Source organism: Petaurus breviceps, unplaced genomic scaffold (assembly GCF_028583685.1).
Source record: "Petaurus breviceps papuanus isolate PSGF00001 unplaced genomic scaffold, PetGlider_PUasm1.0 90845, whole genome shotgun sequence".
Classification (NCBI taxonomy): Eukaryota; Metazoa; Chordata; class Mammalia; order Diprotodontia; family Petauridae; genus Petaurus; species Petaurus breviceps.
In genome coordinates this window covers 3,058,794-3,079,005 of record NW_027187359.1, presented here as the reverse complement: position 1 = coordinate 3,079,005, position 20,212 = coordinate 3,058,794, and the positions used below count along the sequence as shown (strand labels likewise).

The 20,212-nt window shown below is 39.8% G+C and overlaps 1 protein-coding gene across 1 annotated transcript in view; it reads right to left on the bottom strand.

Annotated features, from left to right (window-relative positions):
• The window catches only part of NUGGC (nuclear GTPase, germinal center associated), a 79,391-nt gene extending 59,179 nt beyond the window's left edge, over positions 1–20,212 (bottom strand). The window contains exons 1-7 of the mRNA XM_069072279.1: positions 20,103–20,212; positions 18,716–18,778; positions 10,256–10,365; positions 8,207–8,296; positions 5,240–5,348; positions 4,115–4,337; positions 354–581 (exon numbers count right to left, since the gene is read on the bottom strand). Of these exons, the coding sequence (XP_068928380.1) occupies positions 354–581; positions 4,115–4,337; positions 5,240–5,348; positions 8,207–8,296; positions 10,256–10,298 (693 nt within the window). The 5' untranslated portion in view covers positions 10,299–10,365; positions 18,716–18,778; positions 20,103–20,212. The remainder of the gene's footprint in view (positions 1–353; positions 582–4,114; positions 4,338–5,239; positions 5,349–8,206; positions 8,297–10,255; positions 10,366–18,715; positions 18,779–20,102) is intronic.

Here is a 20,212-nt window from a genome sequence, read left to right as displayed (position 1 = left end):
ACTCAGTTCTCCATTCTTCTATAGCTGCTCTGCCACCAGATCTCAGTCTCAAGAAAATTCTGACTGTGCCTCTCTGGGGCTTTTCTTATATACACAACATTACCTACTTCACTTCCTTCAGCCAACTTCCTGTTACATCAGTAACAAGAGGCAGGAGTTCATACCTTTTGTTCCCCCAGTCAGAGGCTTGATCAGTTACTAAGTGTTAAGTACCTGCTACTTTTGCCAATGCAAAAGGGATCTTCAAGTTCAAAAATACATTACCATTACAATGAGCTAAGTTCACAAACAACACCACATGATGGAGTGGCACATACATGATGTGTAAGAAGATAAAGGAATTCAGCAGTTACCTCTTCTCCCTTGAGGGTGATGATCCTGGAGGCAGGGATTTTTGCCTGGGGCTTTGCCCTGTATAACTCCTCACAACTCTTCCGTTCTGCCCCATTTCCGTAGAGTACCTGCAGTTTCCAAGTGGCTTCCTCCACTGCATTATCTCTGTCCCAGGAGTCTTCTTCCCCATCCTCTTCCTCTGGCCTTTGCAAGAGTTTGGTGAGGTTTCGCAGCTCCTCCTTCCATTCCTGTCAATGCAGACCAGGAGCACAGGCCTCAGAAGACAACTTGGATCAGTAGGACACCTGACTCTATCACCTTCCTGCCTTGTCCCTACAATCGCGTTTCTTTTCTGGGCAATGTTCCAGGTCTCCTGGTCTAAGGAAGTATAGGCTGTTTTGTGTTTGATGTGAATGCCATTGACTCAAAGAATCACAGAACTCTAGAGCTAGAAGGTATCTCTAAACAGGAATCCCCTCTACAGTATACTGCTCAAGCTGTCACACAAATTCTTCTGGAAAACCTCCAGCGAAGGAGGACTAAGCACCTCTTTAGGCAACTGCTTCTCACCATTAGAAAGCTCGAACTTTAGAACGCAGTATGAATTTCAAAAAGATCTGATTGCAGTGGGTAAGATGGTGGAGTAGTAGGAAGAAGTACAACTGAGTTCCCTACATGACACCTCCAAATAGATCTAAAAAAAAGGCATCAGAGTCCTGATTGAGGAATCCAAGGGGGAAAAAAGTCATTTTTCTAGCCCAGGTCAGTATAGGGAGATACATCTGTAGAGCCTGTGAACAGGAACTGCTGCACAAAATTCTTTCATAGGGAAATAATTAGCATAAGAAGAGGTTTCAAATCCAGCAGACAGTGGCCAACCTTGTGCAAGGTGCAGAAATAGATGCCGCTGTCAGCTTTCTTGTTCACTACCCAACTTTGGGTCACAGACACAAGGATGACTGAGGAGGGTTGTGCCCTAGAATGAGGAATGATTGAGGGGTACTTAGGTTGTGTGTCAAACAGGGAGAAAATTGAGAAGCAAGTAGCAACTGTAGAGTTCTGACCCCCAGAGCAGAGCAGAGTCTCAGTTCCTTTCTCCAGCCCAGGCTAAAATCGGCACTGTAGTAATAAGGACAGCAATCCCAGACCGAAGCCTACAGTTGTGTCACACTGAGCCAGCAGTTTTCCAACTGAATCCAGTCTATGGACTAATATACTGGAGCTCCAACCAGGGCAAGTCCATAGGTGCTTTTCTCAGATCCAAATCCAGCTCAGGGATTTGCAAGGCTCAGTCCAGAGGTCCAGTGATCAGACTTTATCCTGAGTCCAACTATGTCTGGATCCTCAAGTCCCCAGTCTGAGCTGCCCCTGAGATCCTAATAATACAACACTCAACTCCCAAAGAAAGGAGCAGCAGGACCAGCCCAGACCTTTCCTTCAGAAATGTGCAGAGCTGGGACCCAATATCAAGTCCAAAGTCAGAATGTAGTGTAGAAAAATGAGCAAACAAGCAAAAAGAATCCTACCAGGGCGACCATGTGGCACAGTAAGAGCGCCGGCCCCAGCATTGGGAGACCCGGGATCGGTTCCGGCCTCAGATACTTGGCACCCCCACAAAAAATAACTGCCGTGTAACTTTGAGCAAGTTACTTAACCCCAACTGCTTTAAAAAAAAAAAAAAGAAAAAATAATCCTACCATAAAAAGCTATTTTAGTAACAGGGATGCCCAAGACATATGAGGGGAATTGCTTGTTTTTCTATTCAGCTTTCTGACTTTCGCCAATAAAGGAGCAGAGAGTTTGAAATATAGTTCAGAAGGTAAAACAAAGAATATAGACTTACAACCAAGAATTACTTCCTCAGCAAAACTGAGTATACCCCTACAGGGGAAAAAGGACAGACAACTTTTAAAGACTTTGGAACTTTGGCCAACTGAATGACCAGTTAGCAGATTCATGGTGAAACATGCTCCCCACCTCCTGATGGAGATGTGATAGACTCAGAGTCCAATCCATCACCCATTTTTTGGACATGGCCAATGCAGGAATTTGTTTTGCTTGATGACAGATGATTATAACAAGACTTTTGTTTTTTATTTATTTCCCAATTTGGGGGTAGAGGAAGGAGAGAAGGTGGATTTTTATTGATTGAAAATAATAAAAATTAATTTTTAAAAATGATCTGGCAGTTTTATTGGACTGCAAGAACAATATGACTTTTTCCTTTAATCAAACCTGCGACTTTAACAGTATAGGGAACTTCAAATGAAGATACTCCTTCTATCCATACTGATTGCTCTATGACTTAGCATTTTATTTTATTTTATGCTTTTTGGAGCGCAATTGGAGTTAAGTGATTTGACTAAGGTCACATGGCTAGTAAGTGTGTCAAGTGTCTGAGGCTGGATTTGAACTCAGTTCCTCCTGACTCCAGGGCCAGTGCTCTATTTACTGCACCACCTAGCAGCCCCTATGACTTAGCAATTTAGAGGCTTTCTTAATTAGAATGTAAAAGTTGTCTACCATTGTTCCTTATGATCCTAATTCCCTCAGGGATAGGGAAGTGACTTTTCCAGAGTCATATGGTGAGTGAATTAAAGGTAGAGTGAATCCAGGTCTTCCCAACTCCAGGACCAGCTCTCTATCCAGTACATTACTCTGCCTTTCACAATAACATGATATGACAGACAAAAAAAAAAACTAATAAAGAAACTAAAAATAAAACAAAATTGAATAAAAAAAAGTTAATATGACCTCAGGGTGACATTAAGAAAAACAGCCGGGGATGGGGGAGGGGGAGAGAGGCTAGGTGGCACAGTGAATAGAGCATTAGCCCTGGAGTCAGGAGAACCTGAGTTCAAATCCAGCCTCGGACATTTAACACTTACTAGCTGTGTGACCTTGGGCAAGTCACTTAACCCCAATTGCCCTGTCCTCCCCCCTCCAAAAAGCAAAAAAAGAAAAGAAAAGAAAAACAGCAATTCTAAGAATAAGGAAGTGATAGTTCCTCTATATTCTGTCCTGTTCCAACCACATCCAGAGTACTGTGTTCTGTCTGGAGAGCCACATTTTAGAAAGCAAATTGATAATCTGGAGAAAGTCTAGGGGAGAGCAACCAGAATGGTGAGTGCCTCAAGCTCCTGCCCTGTGAAGATCAGTGAAGGAAAGGGGGTATTTAGCCTGAAGGGACTATTATAACTGACTTAAAGCATTTGAAGTGCATATAGACAATGTAGTCAACTTATTCTATTTGGCCCCATGGAGCAATATGACTGGAAGCTGCTGAGGCACTTTTGGGCTTGATATCAAGAAAAACTACAATGAAACCTATCCCCAAATGGAATGAACTGCCTTGGGGAAACCCTTAGTGTTGGTCTTGAAGCAAAAGACTAAATGATCATTCACTGGGTGTGTTGTAGCAGGGGTCTTTTTCAGGTATGAATTGGACTCTATGGCTGCAGAGATCCCTTTCAACTCTGAGATTCTGTGTGGTTCCATGTGTGATCTTCTCAATCTATTCCATAAAGCCTGTTTCCTCACCTGTAAAATTGAGAGGCAGACTCCATGACCTCTAAACTCCCTTCCAAGTCTAAAGTTAAGATTCTCTGATTGGCATGTACCATTCCCATAATAATAGCTCTCATTCAAAAAGTCACTGAGCTCTCTTTACGATAATTTTAAAAGCCAGTTACCATTTGTCCTTACAGTGTCCTAATTTCCCCAGTGATGTAGGAGTATCATTATAAATAGTAGATGCTCAGAAGGGGAGAGGAGCACTTACTTGATCAGAAAGAAGATGGATTTTGGCCTCATACTGTTCACAGCTGCTGGAGCTCACTTGAACTATGCAGGATGTGCAGACACTCTCTCCTGACACGGGTAGAAACATTGCCTGATGGATGATGGCATTAATCAGGGAACTCTTGCCTGCTCCACTTGCTCCAAAGAGTCCAATGTAGATAGGGTCCAAGGATGGCTTTTCAATCAGAGCAAGAAGTCGGTTTCTACAAGAATAAAATAGAAATTGATTTTTTTAATGTTATTGATTTCTTTTTTTACATTACAAAAATATATCACCTTTGGAAGGGAAGGAAAAAGAGCAAAAAAATAGAAAGGAAGGAAGACAAAGAGAGAGTGAAAGAAGGGAAAAGGCAGGGTTTTTTCTAGTACATTAGTATATTCAATATATACAATATATGCCTTATTTCCCCACCTCTGCAAAGAAGGGAAGAAGGCACAACTTCTCATATATTTCCTCTGCAGCAAAACTTGGTTATTATAATTACCTAGTATTCAGATAGTTTCTTTTCTTTTTTCTATTTTTCTTGTTATATTTATATTATAATTATTATGAAGCTACTAAAGACCTGGAAAAAAAATTCTCACCACCAAGTCCTTGGCACTAATATCAAAGACAGATATGGTTTTATTGGTGGAAATGCCATCAAAGAAGGATCATTTACCATTTGTTTTGGCCCTGCACCATAAGGATCATGGGGTCTTTCTGACTTACAGAACCTCCCATATGTGTTGTCTCCCCCATTAGAATGTGAGCTTCCAAAGAGCAGGGATTGTCTTGCTTTGCTATACGTATCTCCAGTGCTTTGCACATAGTAAGAGCATAATAAATACTTTTTCATTCATTCATTGTGTATGTGTATTTCCAGTACTGCTTACTGAACTGTGGATCAGTTTACATAATTCTTTCCATGTCTCTGAATTCTTCATATTAACGATTTCTTGCTATATATTATTATTTCATTGTATTCATAAACCATGGTTTGTCTAGCCATTCTCCATTTGATGAACATCAGTGTCTGTTTTAAAGTTCCTTTTTCCTTCTTCCATTCCCCTACTCCCAACCTGTGTGAGATACAAACAATTGATTTTAAACACATGGACTCACATGAGATACTTGACCCCACCAGGGATGCCATCATCCAGGAAAGCAGATTGGATAAGTTTCTGGTAAGTGTTACTCAGGACCCTCCTTGTTCTTAACTCCAGCTTTTCATCTGGAATAAGTAGAGAACATGCTATGCTTACCACCTGGCATACGTGGCTGAGGACCAAACCCTGGCTCCCTACCAATGAAGATTGAGGGGGAAGGAAGGGAGAGGGATTGAGCTTTCCTGAATATCATTGTAATTCTAGATTAAATAGTCCTTCTCACAAAGACCAAATATTGTTACTTTATAATTAAAGGAGGAAAAGAATTTTAAGAAGGCTGACAGCTTGTCATTCTCTGAGGAGTCGGTGAAAAGACTATGAAAGTGAACTGTCACCTTGTGAGAGTCTGAGACTGAGGTAACTGTCACCTTTGAGAGAATATGGAGGAACATCCTAAGGAAAAAATGTGCTATGAAAAAGAAATCTTGAGAATTCTTGAGAGATTTTGACTATCATCCTTAGAGAGTTGCATTGTTGTAGACAATCGTTCTTATGCTGAGGAAAACTCAGCAATTGATGTTTGCTGGTTAGAGGTGACTCTAGACATATTCTTTTTCACAGTTGATACATTATTGAATTATTTAAATGTTTCTGTGGGGTTTTATTACATTTCTAATAAATTATATAGACTTTAGTATCCATCTTTATCGAATACTGTAAACCTGAGATTGGATACTGAAAAAGGAGAGAGGTTATGGGAGCTCAGAGCTAATTAGCTAATTAATTAAGGATATTGCAATTTTAGTAATTTATGAGAAAATATCAGAACATAATCATTGCTTAACTTTGAGTACATTTTAAGACAATTAATAAGATAACAAAGTAGCAGGTAGGGGTAGAGGTTGATACGTTTGTCTCTAAAAGCCCCTTGCCACACAAGGCCACATCCTAATCTATGGGAGTGATACAAATTTGTGAGCAAAAAGCTCACCTATATGTAGAGGGATTACCTCTACGTGTACCTTCTACCTGTGTGAGGTTCATCTATAAACCTGTCATTTTATTTAAATAAATGAATAAATAAATTATTTGAAAATAAATATATTCACATATGTTGTATATATACATATATATATAAAAATGCAAATCAACCAAACTCAGAACAAACATCTGGCACAAGGAAATACAACAGGAATTTTCTCAGAGAGTTTGCATGTTAGAAAAAATACAAAGACAATGTGGTGCTGTGAAAAGGGTACTGAATTTAGATCCAGAATATCTGAATTCAAATGTTGGCTCTACCTGCATGATCCTGGGCAGTTTTTTCATCTGTAAAATGAGTAACCTTAGTCCTTAGCCTATGTTAAGTTTCCTTAAACGAATGATACCTATTGTAGAAAGGTTTTCACCCAAAATAATAAAAGGTCAATTATTTTTAAAAATCTGAGCACCCAAAAAGGTAAGTCCTTAGCAATCCAGAGAGATTCATTCTCTAATAGTTCTGGAAGGTTGAAGCTTTGCTGTAATCAGAAGAAAGAAAAACAACTTTTTGCTATGTCTCTATTTACCAAAAGTAGTTGGGAAGACTTAGTGAAGTTTCCCAACATTAGCATCTTTCATTTACAATCAATATCTAATATTAATTAGTTATTGATTAATTAATTTGTATTTGTTAGGCAAATCCTATAAGAGTTGGTTAAATGCTCCTACATAGAACTATTCAGTTGGCTATCATCAGATAAACACATAGCCTAGGTTTTAACAGCTTAGATCAAAGGGCTAAGCCTTTCATATGTGTAGCTGGCTAAGTATCTGGGTACTTAACAGCTGATCTAGTCAAATACACTTTTTAAAATAAAAAATACCGGGGGTGGCTAGGCTGCACAGTGAATAGAACACTGGCTCTGGAGTCAGGTGAACCTGAGCTCAAATGTGACCTCAGACACTTAACACAAAAACTAGCCATGTGACCTTGGGTAAGTCACTTCCCCAATTGCCCTCCCCCAAAAAGCAAAAAATATAAAATAAAAATATAATTCTCCTAAATAATAACAAATTGAAGTAACAATAACAATAGCTAGTATTTCTGTAGTGCTTTCTGGTTTGTAAAGCACTTTACAAATATTATATCATTTTGTCCTCACAACACTCCTGGGAATTAGGTGCTATTTTTTATCCCATTTTAAAGATAAGAGAAACTCAAGCAAATAGAGGTTAAATGACTTGCCCAAGGTCAATCAATCAATCAATAAACATTTATTAAGTACCTACTAGTTCCAGGCACTGTGTTGGAACCTGGGAATACAAAAAAAGAAGCAAAAGATTTCCTGTCCTCAAGGAGTTTACAATCTAGGGAGATACAAATATATGTAAAATATGCAAATACATATATACAAAGCAAGATATATTCAAGATTAATAGGAAAGAATTAACAGAGGGAAGACACTGGAATTAAGAGAGATTAGGGAAGACTTCCTGTAGAAGATAGAATTTTAGTTGGGATTTAAAGGAAGCCAGGGACATACAAACAGGAAGTGTCTGAGGTTGGATTTAAACTCAGATCTTCCTGACTCCAGGTCCATCTCTCTATCTACTGTGCCACCTAGCTACTCATAAATTAGTAACATGTGCATTAAAAAAATGTAAGATAAAACTCAGAGGAAATTATAAAGATATACAAAACCCTAAGTATAAGTTGAGGACTTTATCTTCCTAGACTTTAGCTCTTATTAATCACTATTTAATCTACTCTGAGGTTAACTTTCCAGGCTAAAATAAAGTTCACTCTCCTCCTTTCCTTAGGATGGCACTGTTTAGGTATTTGGTCCAGCTCTGCCTATAAAGCTGCTGAAGGCAGCTTGACTCAAGTCTTAACTCCTATCTGCCACTGATTTGGAAATATTAATCTTCCTGAAACTCTGAGAGGAAAAACATACTGAGAGAAGGATTTTAAAAGGTAATACAGTGGTTTTCTCATACTCACACTCCTTAAGAGCACTCTGTTCTGCAGGGGGAAACACTCGGCACTTCTGAGCTAATCTTCTCCTCTTTCTTGGTGATCCTTTGAACAGAGCTTTATCAGAGACAGACAAGGGTTACAAGGTATTGGCTTCTGAGGTTCTTTTGACATCAGCCTTTATGCATTCAGGACTTTGTGGTCTGAGAAGGCCCTGGTCATACTTTCCTGTATTCTCCATATTGGGACACCATTGGTGCATTCTAGTTAGGAACCCTCTATCCTGGCTTCTCTAGAGAGACGCCCCTGCCAGTCTCTTCAGAGTACACCACTAATTGGATTCCAATGTCCACTCTACCACTTAATCCCTGAGGGATCTTAAGCAAATCTCATCTCCTCTTTGGGCCTTCAGTTTTCTCATATATTATAAAATGAGAGGTTGGACTAGATGACCTTTAAGGTCCCTTTTGATTATACATTTATAATTCTGTGATATCTTTCAAATAGCTTGGAGTTTCACTCTTACTCTAGGTTCCTAAGGAACCCAGTTGCAAGTAGAGGTCCAGGATAGACAAATGGATGTGATGGGGCAATAGAGGCTAAACTACAAACTACAATCCTTTGGGGACCCTAAGTCTAAGGAGATTTTTCAAATTTGTGGAGGAATCCGACTGAGTCCACCCAACAATTATACAATTATAGGTGGGCTCGGTCAGATTCCTCCACAAATCTGTAGGCTTAAGGAAGGTCCTTCATTCATTCAACAAGCTTTTGTTAAGAAATTTCCATGTGCCAACCATTACTATAGGCCAGGATACAAAGACAAAAACAGCTCCTGCTCTAGAGGAGCTTATATTCTATAGCAGAGGTTCTAAAACATATTTGGCCTACTGCCCCTTTAAAAAAAAAATTACTCAGTATCCCCCTGGAAATCTACTTTGTTTAACCCTTTAATGCTTTTTTTTAATCTGAGTCATTTCCAAAAAATTTACTTTTTTAAAATGATACACCTTAAATTTAATAATTTATTGTAAATTTGTGGGGGTTTTCTGCATTGAAATTTTGATGATGTAGTATTTCATCATATAACTGTATAGTACTGTAGCAGCAAGCACCCCAAGCGTCCTCAGGGTTTGCTGCCAGCACAGGTTCTTGGATCTGCTTTGATAAAGGAAAGCAACTCAAAATGGGTTAACAAGCTTACTTTAATCAGTCAGACATATATCGTTTACCTTGTTCAGGGGAAAAGGTCAGCACCCCGAACTTCAAAGTACACAGACAGAATTATCAAGACAGAAGCAGATCTAGTAGACAGATTTCAAACTGTCCAACCATTATATCCATACCCAGTCAACATCTGGGTTTCAACATCTGGGTTTTTTCAAAGGGGGGTGGGGTGGGAGGGGGGGGCGGCTCTGGACAGCGGCTTCCCAGAATCCAGATCAAATCACAGAACACTTCTCAAAGTGAGCCCCCAAATCAAAGCCTCACATCAGGGCTTATATAGCCTTCTCCTGGCTCAGAGAATGTAACAACCTTATTGACCCACTGGCCAATCAAAAAGTATCTACTGAAAAACAAGACTCCCACCCCAGGCTTCAGGTGCACTTTAGCCTAGGGGCAGGGAAGATCTTCCAAATTTGCATTCCCATTACAAGTACCATATTGTAAACAAGTCATTACATGCACATATTCCTGCCAATACATGTTGGACTTCCCAACAACACATGACACCCTTGCCTGCCAACACTTCCTTTTAGGACCTGTCAGCGAACTTAACTACTGATTGGTTATAAATTGTACTTTGTGTGTTTATTTGGAAAATAATGTAATCACTATTACATTAACTCTGAAACTCACTCAGAAACATGGTTTTTCAAAATTTTCTTCTCTCCTTATACTACCATAGTCCCCTTATTTTTATTCAATGCCCCCCAATTACACACAAGGCTACTACCACCCCCTGGATTGCTCCAGCACCCCCAGGGGGTGGTATCACCCACTTTGGAAATCAACATAGGGGTGATGTGCACAGCCCTAAGAAGGGATAGAAGGGAAACCAGCAACACATGACACCTAAATGTGGTTCCTGACTGAAGAAGTCTTCGGCCTCTGCCATTTCATACAGCTTGGTACTCTTGCCTCTGCTGTAGATTCGACCTTGCCTCAGCAGGTATACACAGGGTCTAAAAACAAAGAAAAAACACCATGAACCATCAGTAGGAATAAAAGACTGTTAAATGTCTGCTTCTACTTTGTCTCTCCATTTAGACTGGAAGCTCCTTGAGGGGTTGCAGTTCTATTCATCTTCATATAATTGACACTGGCCTCCTTGCTCTGCCTCACAAAATATACTCCATGTCCGAACTCTTAAGTATTTTTACTGACTGTCCTCTACTCCTGGAATGCTCTCTCTCCTCACTTCCAATTCCCTGACTTTCTTCAAGTCCCAGCTAAAATTTGAAGAAAGCCTCTCCTAATCCCCTTTTAAAGTTAGTCCCTCCCCTCTCTTGGGGATCTTGGATTTATCTTGCCTACAGCTCGTTTACACATAGGGGGTCTGGGTGTTGTTTCCCTCAGTAGATGATGAGCTCCTTGAGCCCAGGGATTGTCTTTTGTCTTTCTTTTCATCCCCAGTGCTTATCACAGTACCTGGTAAATATTATATATTTATATATATATATATATATGTATTTAATATTTATAATATATAAATAATAAAATATAATTATATATAAATAATTAATATAATAAATATTTAATAAATGTTTATCAACTTGCTGACTTGACTTGTATACCTGATAATACCTAACAGTGCCAAACACATAAACCCCCCAAAAGTACTTGATCTTTTTATTTATTTAAATTCTATCTTCTCTGATAGAATGTAAACTCTTTGAGAACAGGGACTATTTTATCTTTGTTTTTGCATCTTCAGAAACTGGCAAAGTGGCCGGTACACGTAGGCCCGTAATAAACACTTGGAAGATTCATTGATTGAAGATGAGGATTGAATATGACAACAAAAAAAAAAAACCAAGCTGCCAATCTGATTGGCTAGTGACTTTCAGCTGTAAAAATCTTCATAGAACAAGAATGAGAGACAACAGATGAATGGCCAGAAGGATACTTTGGAACCCTAGTCTAGGCATGAAAGGAACAAAGGGAATTCTCCTGCATACTTTAGGTGGACAAACCTTTTAATAATAACATTAATGATAACTGGCATTTATACATTTGAGGTGTGACCATCACAACCACCCTATGAGGAAGGTACTACATGTGTTCATAGAAGCACAGAACTTAGAAGTGGAAAAGACTTCAGTGGCCATTTGGCCCAACCTCTAATGAAAATATAATTCCCACTATAATGTACCTGACAGGTGATCATCTAACTTCATGAGATTGCCTCTATTTTAGAAATAAAGAGACTGAGGATCTGAGAGGTTGTCATTCACCCAGGATCACACAGGATTCAAACTCCTGATGCCAAATCTAGTCTCAGTTCCATCACATCATCCCACCACTTCTCTACAGAGAACGTAAAGACATGAGCAAGAATTATACGGGAGGAAAAGGGCCTATGATCCACATAGAAAAGGAAATAGTCAAACCAGTTATATCACAAGTCCATCTTAATGTAGTTTGGGTTTGAATTTATAATGGGTCTCGAGTAAACATGAGGTTGTTTTATATATTTGTGTATATGTATATATATATGTGTGTGTGTGGATATACTATATGTACATATATTTGTGTATGTATATTTTTTCTTTGTTCTAATCAGCCAAGATCCACTTTCTTACTCTCCCATTCCAACACCTCCCTTTCCAATTGAGAACATGAGAAAAACAAAACCCATTATAAATAATCAAAACAAATTTCCACATTGGCCACACCTAAAATTTTTTTTACCTTGTTCTGCATTGAGTCCTTTACCTCTCTATCAGGAGGTGGGTAGCATGTTTCATCATTAATCCTCTGGAATCCTGGTTGGTCATTATACTTACTAGAGTTAAGCATAATAGTATTACATCACATTTATATGCCATAACTTGTTCAGTCATTTCCCAATTTATGGTTCTCCCTCAGATTCTCATCCTTCGCCACCACAAAAAAAGTTATGAACATTTTTTGTACATCATTATAGCTTGTTTTGCTTAGGATTTCTTGAGCCCCTCACCTTAATCTGCCCTCACTCTCATCCTTCCCATCCCTTCCTCCCTTTATCTCCTAATTTCCTGTTGACTAAAATGGATTTTTGTACCCAAATGCATATATGTGTGTGGATATTCTTCTTTTGATCAGTTCAGATGAGAGGGAGGGTTCAAGTGTCAAATGTTCCCCCCACTCCCTCCTCCTTATTTGTATAGTTATCTACTTGTGCACCCTAATTATGTAAGATCATTTTCTCTATCCTTCCTTTCCCTTCTCCCCTAGGGTATTCCTCTTTCCCTCACTTTCTTTTCCATATCTTCTTGATATCATCAAGACATAAAACCACTCCTAGTTCCATCAAACTCCCTCTATGAATCCTGATGATGTTAGAGTGCAGAGGGGATATCATCTCCCAATATTTTGAACGTCTTTATACTTTTATCATTGTTCATTCCTGTTAACCTTTTAATCCTTCTCTTCATTCCTGTCTTTGAACTTCAAATTTTCTCTGAAAATCTGGTCTTTTCATCAGGAATGTTTGGAAGTTCTCTAGTTCATCAAAATATCTCTTCCGCCCCCCCCCACCTCATAATATACTTCCTTTTGCTAAGTAAGTTATTTCTGGCTGTTAACCAATATCCTTTGCCTTCTGGAATATGATATTCCATATTCACCTTTATAGTGGTGGATGCCAAATTGTGTGATTCTGAGTGTGGTTCCTTGGTACTTGGATTCTTTCTTTCTGGCTGCTTGCACTGTTTTCTTCTTTACCTGGAAGCTCTGGCTTTTGATTAGAATGTTCCTAGGAGTCTTCATTCTGGGGTTTCTTTCAGGAAGTGACTGGTGGATTCTTTCTATTTCTACTTTGCCCTCTGATTCTAAGAGATCAGTGAATTTTTCTTTTATGATTTCTTGAAAGAGAATGGCTAGAGTCCCCCCTCTCCCCCTCTCCACCCCGGTCATGGTGTTCAGATAGTCCAATGATTCTTAAATGTTCTCTCCTCAACCTGTCTGCCATATTAGTTATTTTTGCTATGAGATACTTTACAATTTCTTCCATTTTTTTCAGTCTTTTGACTTTGTTTTAGTCTTTCTTATTGCCTCATAAAGTCATTGTGTTCTATTTGGTACATTTGAATTTTCAGGAAGATTTTTCCTTGGGTTAGAGATGTCTATTCTGTCTCCTTTCAAGTTGCACAATGATATTCCCATGCTACATGTGAACAAAGCCTTACTACATACAAAAACATTTTAAAATCTTTTTTTAACTCATTTCATCTCTTACAGAAATCCTGGATGTTTGCGCACAAGTTGTGTTTTTCTCTTGTACATGTTTCTTTTTTTTTCCTCTTTTTTCTTTTTTGGAGGGTAATTGGGGTTAAGTGACTTGTGCAAGGTCACACAGCTAGTTTTTGTGTTAAATGTCTGAGGCCGGATTTGAACTCAGGTCCTCCTGATTCCAGGGCCAGTGCTCTATTCACTGAGCCACCTAGCTGCTCCTGTACATGTTTCTTAATTCTTGTCTCATATAGATATATTTCTTACTTATGGATGTTTTGGAGTCATTCTCTTCTGCATTTGTGTCTCCATGTCTCTGCCACCATAGTAGCTCATTGTGACATTGTTTTTTTTCTTTGACCGTTCTTCCAGCCTTTTTTGTGACTTTGAACTTGACATTAGGGCTGAGTTCTAACATACTTCTGGAGGGAAGGTCTAGACTGGTTCTGTTGCTGCTTTCTTGGGATATTCAATGTTGCATTATTCCAGGATCCTAGGGAAAAGCTGGGGGCTTGAAAGCTTTCAGTGATTCCAAAAGGGTCTGATCTGGTCCCTAGATCCAAAATCCAAATCTCACAGAACAAATCCCCTTAATAAAAGGATTTGTTCTGTAAAACTTGGACTCAATCAGGCCATGCCCAAGGACCTAGAGGGCCACATGTGACATCAAGGCCACAGGTTCCCTACCCCTGGCTAGGGTAAAGTCTGATTATCACCATCTAGGACTGAGCTGTGCAAGTTCCTGACACAGGTTTGGGTCTGTGGTAGTGTACAGTTCTGCTAAACTCTACACCTAACAGCCAGCAAGAAAGTTCTGTTGTTTTGAGACAGAAGAATGGTAGGTGCCCTTTGGTCTGGGTTTCCTGTCTTGGTTATTTCTCTACAGGCTAGGCTAGACGCTAGATGTGAGTTCCTGCTCTCAGTTCTGGGTCTGAGCCACAGCATCGCTAATACTAGCTTCTGAACTTTGTCCTTTCTTGGTGTACCACCCAGGGCCTCCCTGCTTGAGAACACCACCATTGCTGTGCTGAGCTGAGCTGAGCTGTGCTGTGTGCAGGTCTCCTCACTCTGCTTTGGATTTGCCTCCCAGAACTGAATAGTGAACAACAAAGCTGCCAAAATGGTTTAAGAAACTGGGGGTGTTCAGCCTAGAGAAGACTGGGAGATGAGACAGTTATCTTCAAGAATTTGGAGGGCAGCCATGGAGGAGAGATTAGATTTGTTTTGTTTGTCCCCAAAGGGTAGAGCACAGGTGCTTGTTGTTGCTCAATCGTCTTCTATTGTGTCCAACTCTCTGTGACCTCACTTGGGGTTTTCTTGGCAAAGATCCTGGAGCGATTTGCCATTTCCTTCTCCAGCTCATTTTACAAATGAAGAAACAGAGGCAGAGTTAAGTGACTTGCCCAGGCTAACACAGCTAGTAAGTGTTTCAGGCTAGATTTGAACTCAGGGAAATGAATCTTCCTGACTCCATATTTTGCACTCTATCCACCGCACCACCTAGCTGCCCTAGAACACAGGTAAAAACTGGAGGAGGAGGGGAAGCAATGCAATAAATCAAATTTATTTATTGATATTAGTGAAAATTTACTAACAATTTGAGGCATCCAAAAGTAAAATAGGCTGAGTGGTGCAGTAGAGAGAGCACTAGACTCAGCATCAAGTTCAAATCTCACCTCAGAAACCTACTAGCTTTGGGATCCTGGGGAAATCACTTACTCTGACTCAGTTTCCTCATTTGTAAAATAAAGGTGTTGAAGTCAATGGCCTGTAAGCTTACTTTCCAGATCTAAATCTATGATCCTGAAATTTAGCTTTAAGAGGTGATGGAGTCTACGTCCCTGCAGATCTTTTAGCAAAGGCTAGATGACTACTTCTCAGTTATGCTATAGTGAGGACTCCTTTCATGTATGGGTTGGATTAGATGGTTGTTGAGGTCCCTTCCAACACTCAAATCCTGTCATTCTGTGATAATGCTATGTCATGTGCCCCTGTTAGACCATAAGGTCTATGAGAGCAGGGATCGTGTCTTATATAAATCTTGTATATCTCCTAATGCTTAGAAAAGTGTTCTCTGTATTTAATAAATTTAATAAATGTTGAGAAATTTTAAAAGACAATGGATATGGTAGCCCTCCTACTAGAGAGGCTGAAACTGGTGAGTTCAGGAGTTCTGAGCTGCAGTAAAACTAAGGGAGGGAGGGAGGGAGGAAGAGAGGGAGGGAGGGAAGAAGGAAGGAAGGAAGGAAGGAAGGAAGGAAGGAAGGAAGGAAGGAAGGAAGGAAGGAAGGAAGGAAGGAAGGAAGGAAGGAAGGAAGGAAGGAAGGAATTTTTAAAAAGAACACAGAAATTCCTCTGAGTTCCAGATCCAGACTGACCTAGGGCAGGCCCTAGACCCTGAACAGCACCAAGGTGTGGAGAATTAAAAGTGCTTTTCCATTTGGGACACTCCTTTCCTCCTCAAATTTCAACAACAAATTATAAAATGTAGCAATAGGAGGGATGGGGACATCTAGTGCTCCCTTCTCTTGAACAATCAAAGGGGAGCCACAGAAAATAAGCCCAGATAACAGAGTGATTTTGTATTCAGGTTCAGCCTATCTGTTTCCAGTATAGTGATTCAGAAGCAGGAAGCCATTGACTCTTCTGAAATCCACAGACCTTCACCTGACCTAGCCACCTTTTGTTAGCAACGGACCATGACACCTCATTTGAACATTGAAGCAAATTTTTTTTTAAATCACGGTTCAAGTTTCACAGTTCTTGCCCATGACAGAAGTTTCACCCTGTGGTTTTTAATCAGATAGACAAAACTATTTTCTTAATTTAACACTTCCAACTCTTAAATTCCTGTGATTCTTAATTTTATCACCTGTTTAAAAAAAAATTGGATTTCCCCTACCTACTCAGGGTTCTTGTGGCCATCTAAGGAGATGGCAAGGTTTTTGTAAAGCTAGATGAAACATGTGGTTAAATATCTATGTCCTCAACGAACCACCAAGCCCTTCGGCTCAAGTCAGCCTAGCTTATGAAGCTGAAAAGCTGAGGAGAGTAAAGGAACAAGGAAGGACGTGAAGTAATAATATTTAGATAGCACTTTAAGGTTTATGAAGCACTTCAGAAATATTATTTCATTTTATCTTCACAATGACCCTGGGAGCTATTCTCTATTGTCCCTGTTTTTTATAGATGAGGAAACTGAGTAGACAGAAGTTAATTCACTTGTCCAGGGTTATACAGCTTGTAAGTGTCTGAAGCTGAATTTGAACTCAGATCTTTTTTTTTGCCTTTTGGAGGGCAATTGGGGTTAAGTAACTTGTCCAAGTTTTTTTTGGCCTACATGGCTAGTTTTTTTGTGTGGGTGTTAAGTAATCTGAGGCCGGAACAGAACTCAGGTCCTCCTGACTCCGGGGCTGGCGCATTACTCACTGTACCACCTAGCAGCCCTTGAACTCAGATCTTCTTGACCCCAGGTCCAGAGCTTTAACCATCACACCACCTAGCTGCCTCTGGCATACACCATTAATCTCCAGATACAAGATGACATAACAATCAGCACCCAGAAATGGAATCACAAGGAGGCTTACTCTCCCAGTCACAGCCTCCCTTTGGGTCTGCTCCCTGTGCTCCACAGGCAATTAGCTAGGAACCTGAAGCCGTCAGAGGTCCTTGATAACAACAGGACATTAAACAGGAAAGCATCAGCTTCAGAAGCTTCATCTATGCCAAAGCCTTGTGCTGTGAAGAGGAGCCAGCACCTAGACTCAGTTGCTGATTTCCTCATTTAACAACTTGCTCTACCAATGTTGTGAATGGAACATTAGTTAAGGGACTGCCATATTTTCTGCATTCTTTTGCCTGCTCCTAGGAAGGAAGGTTATAGGCAGGCAAAAAGACTGAACTGCGTCTTTCGTGGATTCTGAGCATGTCTGAATACTGTCTGGGGATGGCCTGGGTCTAAGAGAAGCATTGGATTGGGTTCAGAGCCTCATGGTAGCTGTTCTACTACACACTGCTTTTATTGTATCTATGCAAAGAGTAAAACTTGGCACACATCCAAGGGTGACTTCATGTGACAGGTCAACTCCATTATGCCATGGTATAATGTATGAACAGAGTTTAATGAAATATGGAAAATTCAGGGGAAGAACAGGGTTTTTCACTAAGTGAGGGTTTAGAGCGATACTGATTGTGTAAATTCATACTAACCTCACCACTAACTGATTGAGTGACCTTGTGCAGGAAGTCATTTAAGCTCTGAATCTCAGTTCTCTTATCTATAAAATGACAAATTGGAATAGATCCCCTTGAAAGTCTTCTAGTTCTAAAGTTCTTTGATTTGGGAGAATCATGAACTCATAGGTGAGAGTTATGCTCAAAGGAAGAAAACTTGCTTTAAGGTTGTATGATGGAATCACAGCATTGTAGAGCAGAGAACTTTGGATATGATATAATCCAATTATATTACTTTACAGGAAAAAAATGGCCAAAGAGGTGACTTCTTACGCAAGGTCACATAGACAGCTAATGGCAGAGCTGGATGGTACCAATCATTTTTTTCCTTTTTTCCCTTCTTCCCTTTCTCCCTTCCTCCCTCCCTTCCTCCTTTCTTCTTCTTCCCTTCATTCTTTCCTTCCTTCCTTCCTCCCTTCCTTTCCTTCCTTCCTGAGATAATGGGGCTCAGTAAGTTCTCAGCCTACTTCTGGTGACATGTGAGCTTCGGCTGATTATAAAAGTCACATAGAATCAAAGATTCTTGTTTGGTGCATGCCCTTTAGCAAGGGATCAGAGTACACATATTATTAAAAGTGTCCTAAGTGTAAGTTCAGCTCCAACACACAAATATACTTTCTTCTTCCTCCTTTCCTCCTTCCCTTCCTTTTCAATACAAAGGTCATACAACCACTTAGGATTATTGCAAATTAAAATTCAGCAAATAGGAAAGTACTTTGCAAAGTATATACCCCTTTCTCTGATCCATGAAACTACCTGGGCATCAACCAGCCCTTCTCAGTATACATAGGTCCCAAGAAAATGAAAGCTGCCCCCTACCTCACCCCCAGATAATAGAGAAATGTGCTTGTTACCACATCCTCTTACCTTTTATCAGGAGAAAACCATTAAATGAAATCCAGCTCTGGGCCAAATTGAGCATGACCTGTCCTGGAGACACAGAGTATGGAAAGTCATCATGGGATTTACCTTTTCCCCAAGCAATGGTGGTGGAAATGTGGTAAAAAGTAAAAACAGATGCCAGGGCAACCGAAAATTATTATTTTCAGTCATAAATTATTGCTAAAAAAAAAAAAGATTGCTGTCTCCAGATGTTCAGACATGCATGATTCTGCCCCTGTTGCTTATTTTCCCTATTGTAAAACTATGGTTAACCCAGCATCCGGTGTCACCAGCTACTATTACCCTTTCTGTCTGTTGTCTTATTTATCTTGGTGAGCATTGAACCTGAAAATGGCATTTTTTAAAATGAAACCTTTGGGTTAAATAGTGCTGGGATTGGGAGTGGTGCACAAAACTCACTGACTTACAACAATGACTCAGAGCGGGGAGGGTTGGTCTTTATTTTTCCCACAGTCCTTCCCTTCTCCTTCTCTTCTCCATCCTGTCCACTGATTTTGTTTTGGCCTCTATCCATTTTATCTTAAGATTTACTCTTGGATCATAGGATCATAGATTTAGAGCTAAAAAAGTCATTCAAGGTTACCTAATCCAATATTTTACAAAGGTCAAGTGTGGGAAATTGAAAATATAAAAGCAACTGTTAACCTTTTAATGGGATACCTGGATCTCTAGAACTTTAGTGTTAGAAGGACTTGACAGAAACATTTTAAATCTCCTTATTTTACCAACAAGGAAACTGAGGCCCAGAGAGATAAAACAATTCACCCAAAATTATGGAGCTAGTTAGGGACAGGGTAATAAATTCATTCATTTAGTGAGAATTTATTAAGTGGCTCCTCTGTGCCAGGCACTGTGCAAGGTCCTGGGAATAAAAAGACAAAAATGAAATATTCTCTGTTCTCAAAGAACTTACATTCCACTGAGAAAAAACAACATGGACATAGATAAGGAAATATAAACTATATTCAAAGTTAATACAAAATAATGTTAGGGAGAGAACTCAAATAAGTTGGGGGGATCAATAAAGGCCTTTGAGCTGGACCTTGAAGGAAGCTAGGTATTCCAATGAACAGTGAAAAAGTGTTTCAAGCATGGGGTACAACCTCACCCCTATTGTCTCCATTTTGCAAATTTAGGAGTCTGGAGCCCAGAAACATGAAATGGTTTGTCTGAAATTTACACAGCAAGTTCATTGAGAAACTAAGAGCCAAGACTGGCACCCCAGTCTCTTGACTGCCACCCCATCATTCTACTGTACCACACTGCCCTCTAATCCACACTACCTGCTTCTTCCCTTGATAAAACAACCCTATGGAGGGCACAACAAAGTGGAGAGGATAAAAATACTAACCAGATATCACTGAAGAGAAAATTCACTTTTCACTCTTTAGCACCAAGAAGCACCATAACTGGCTCTGTCTGCTTTGCCTTCGAGCGCCAATGTTGGGGACCATGCAGTTC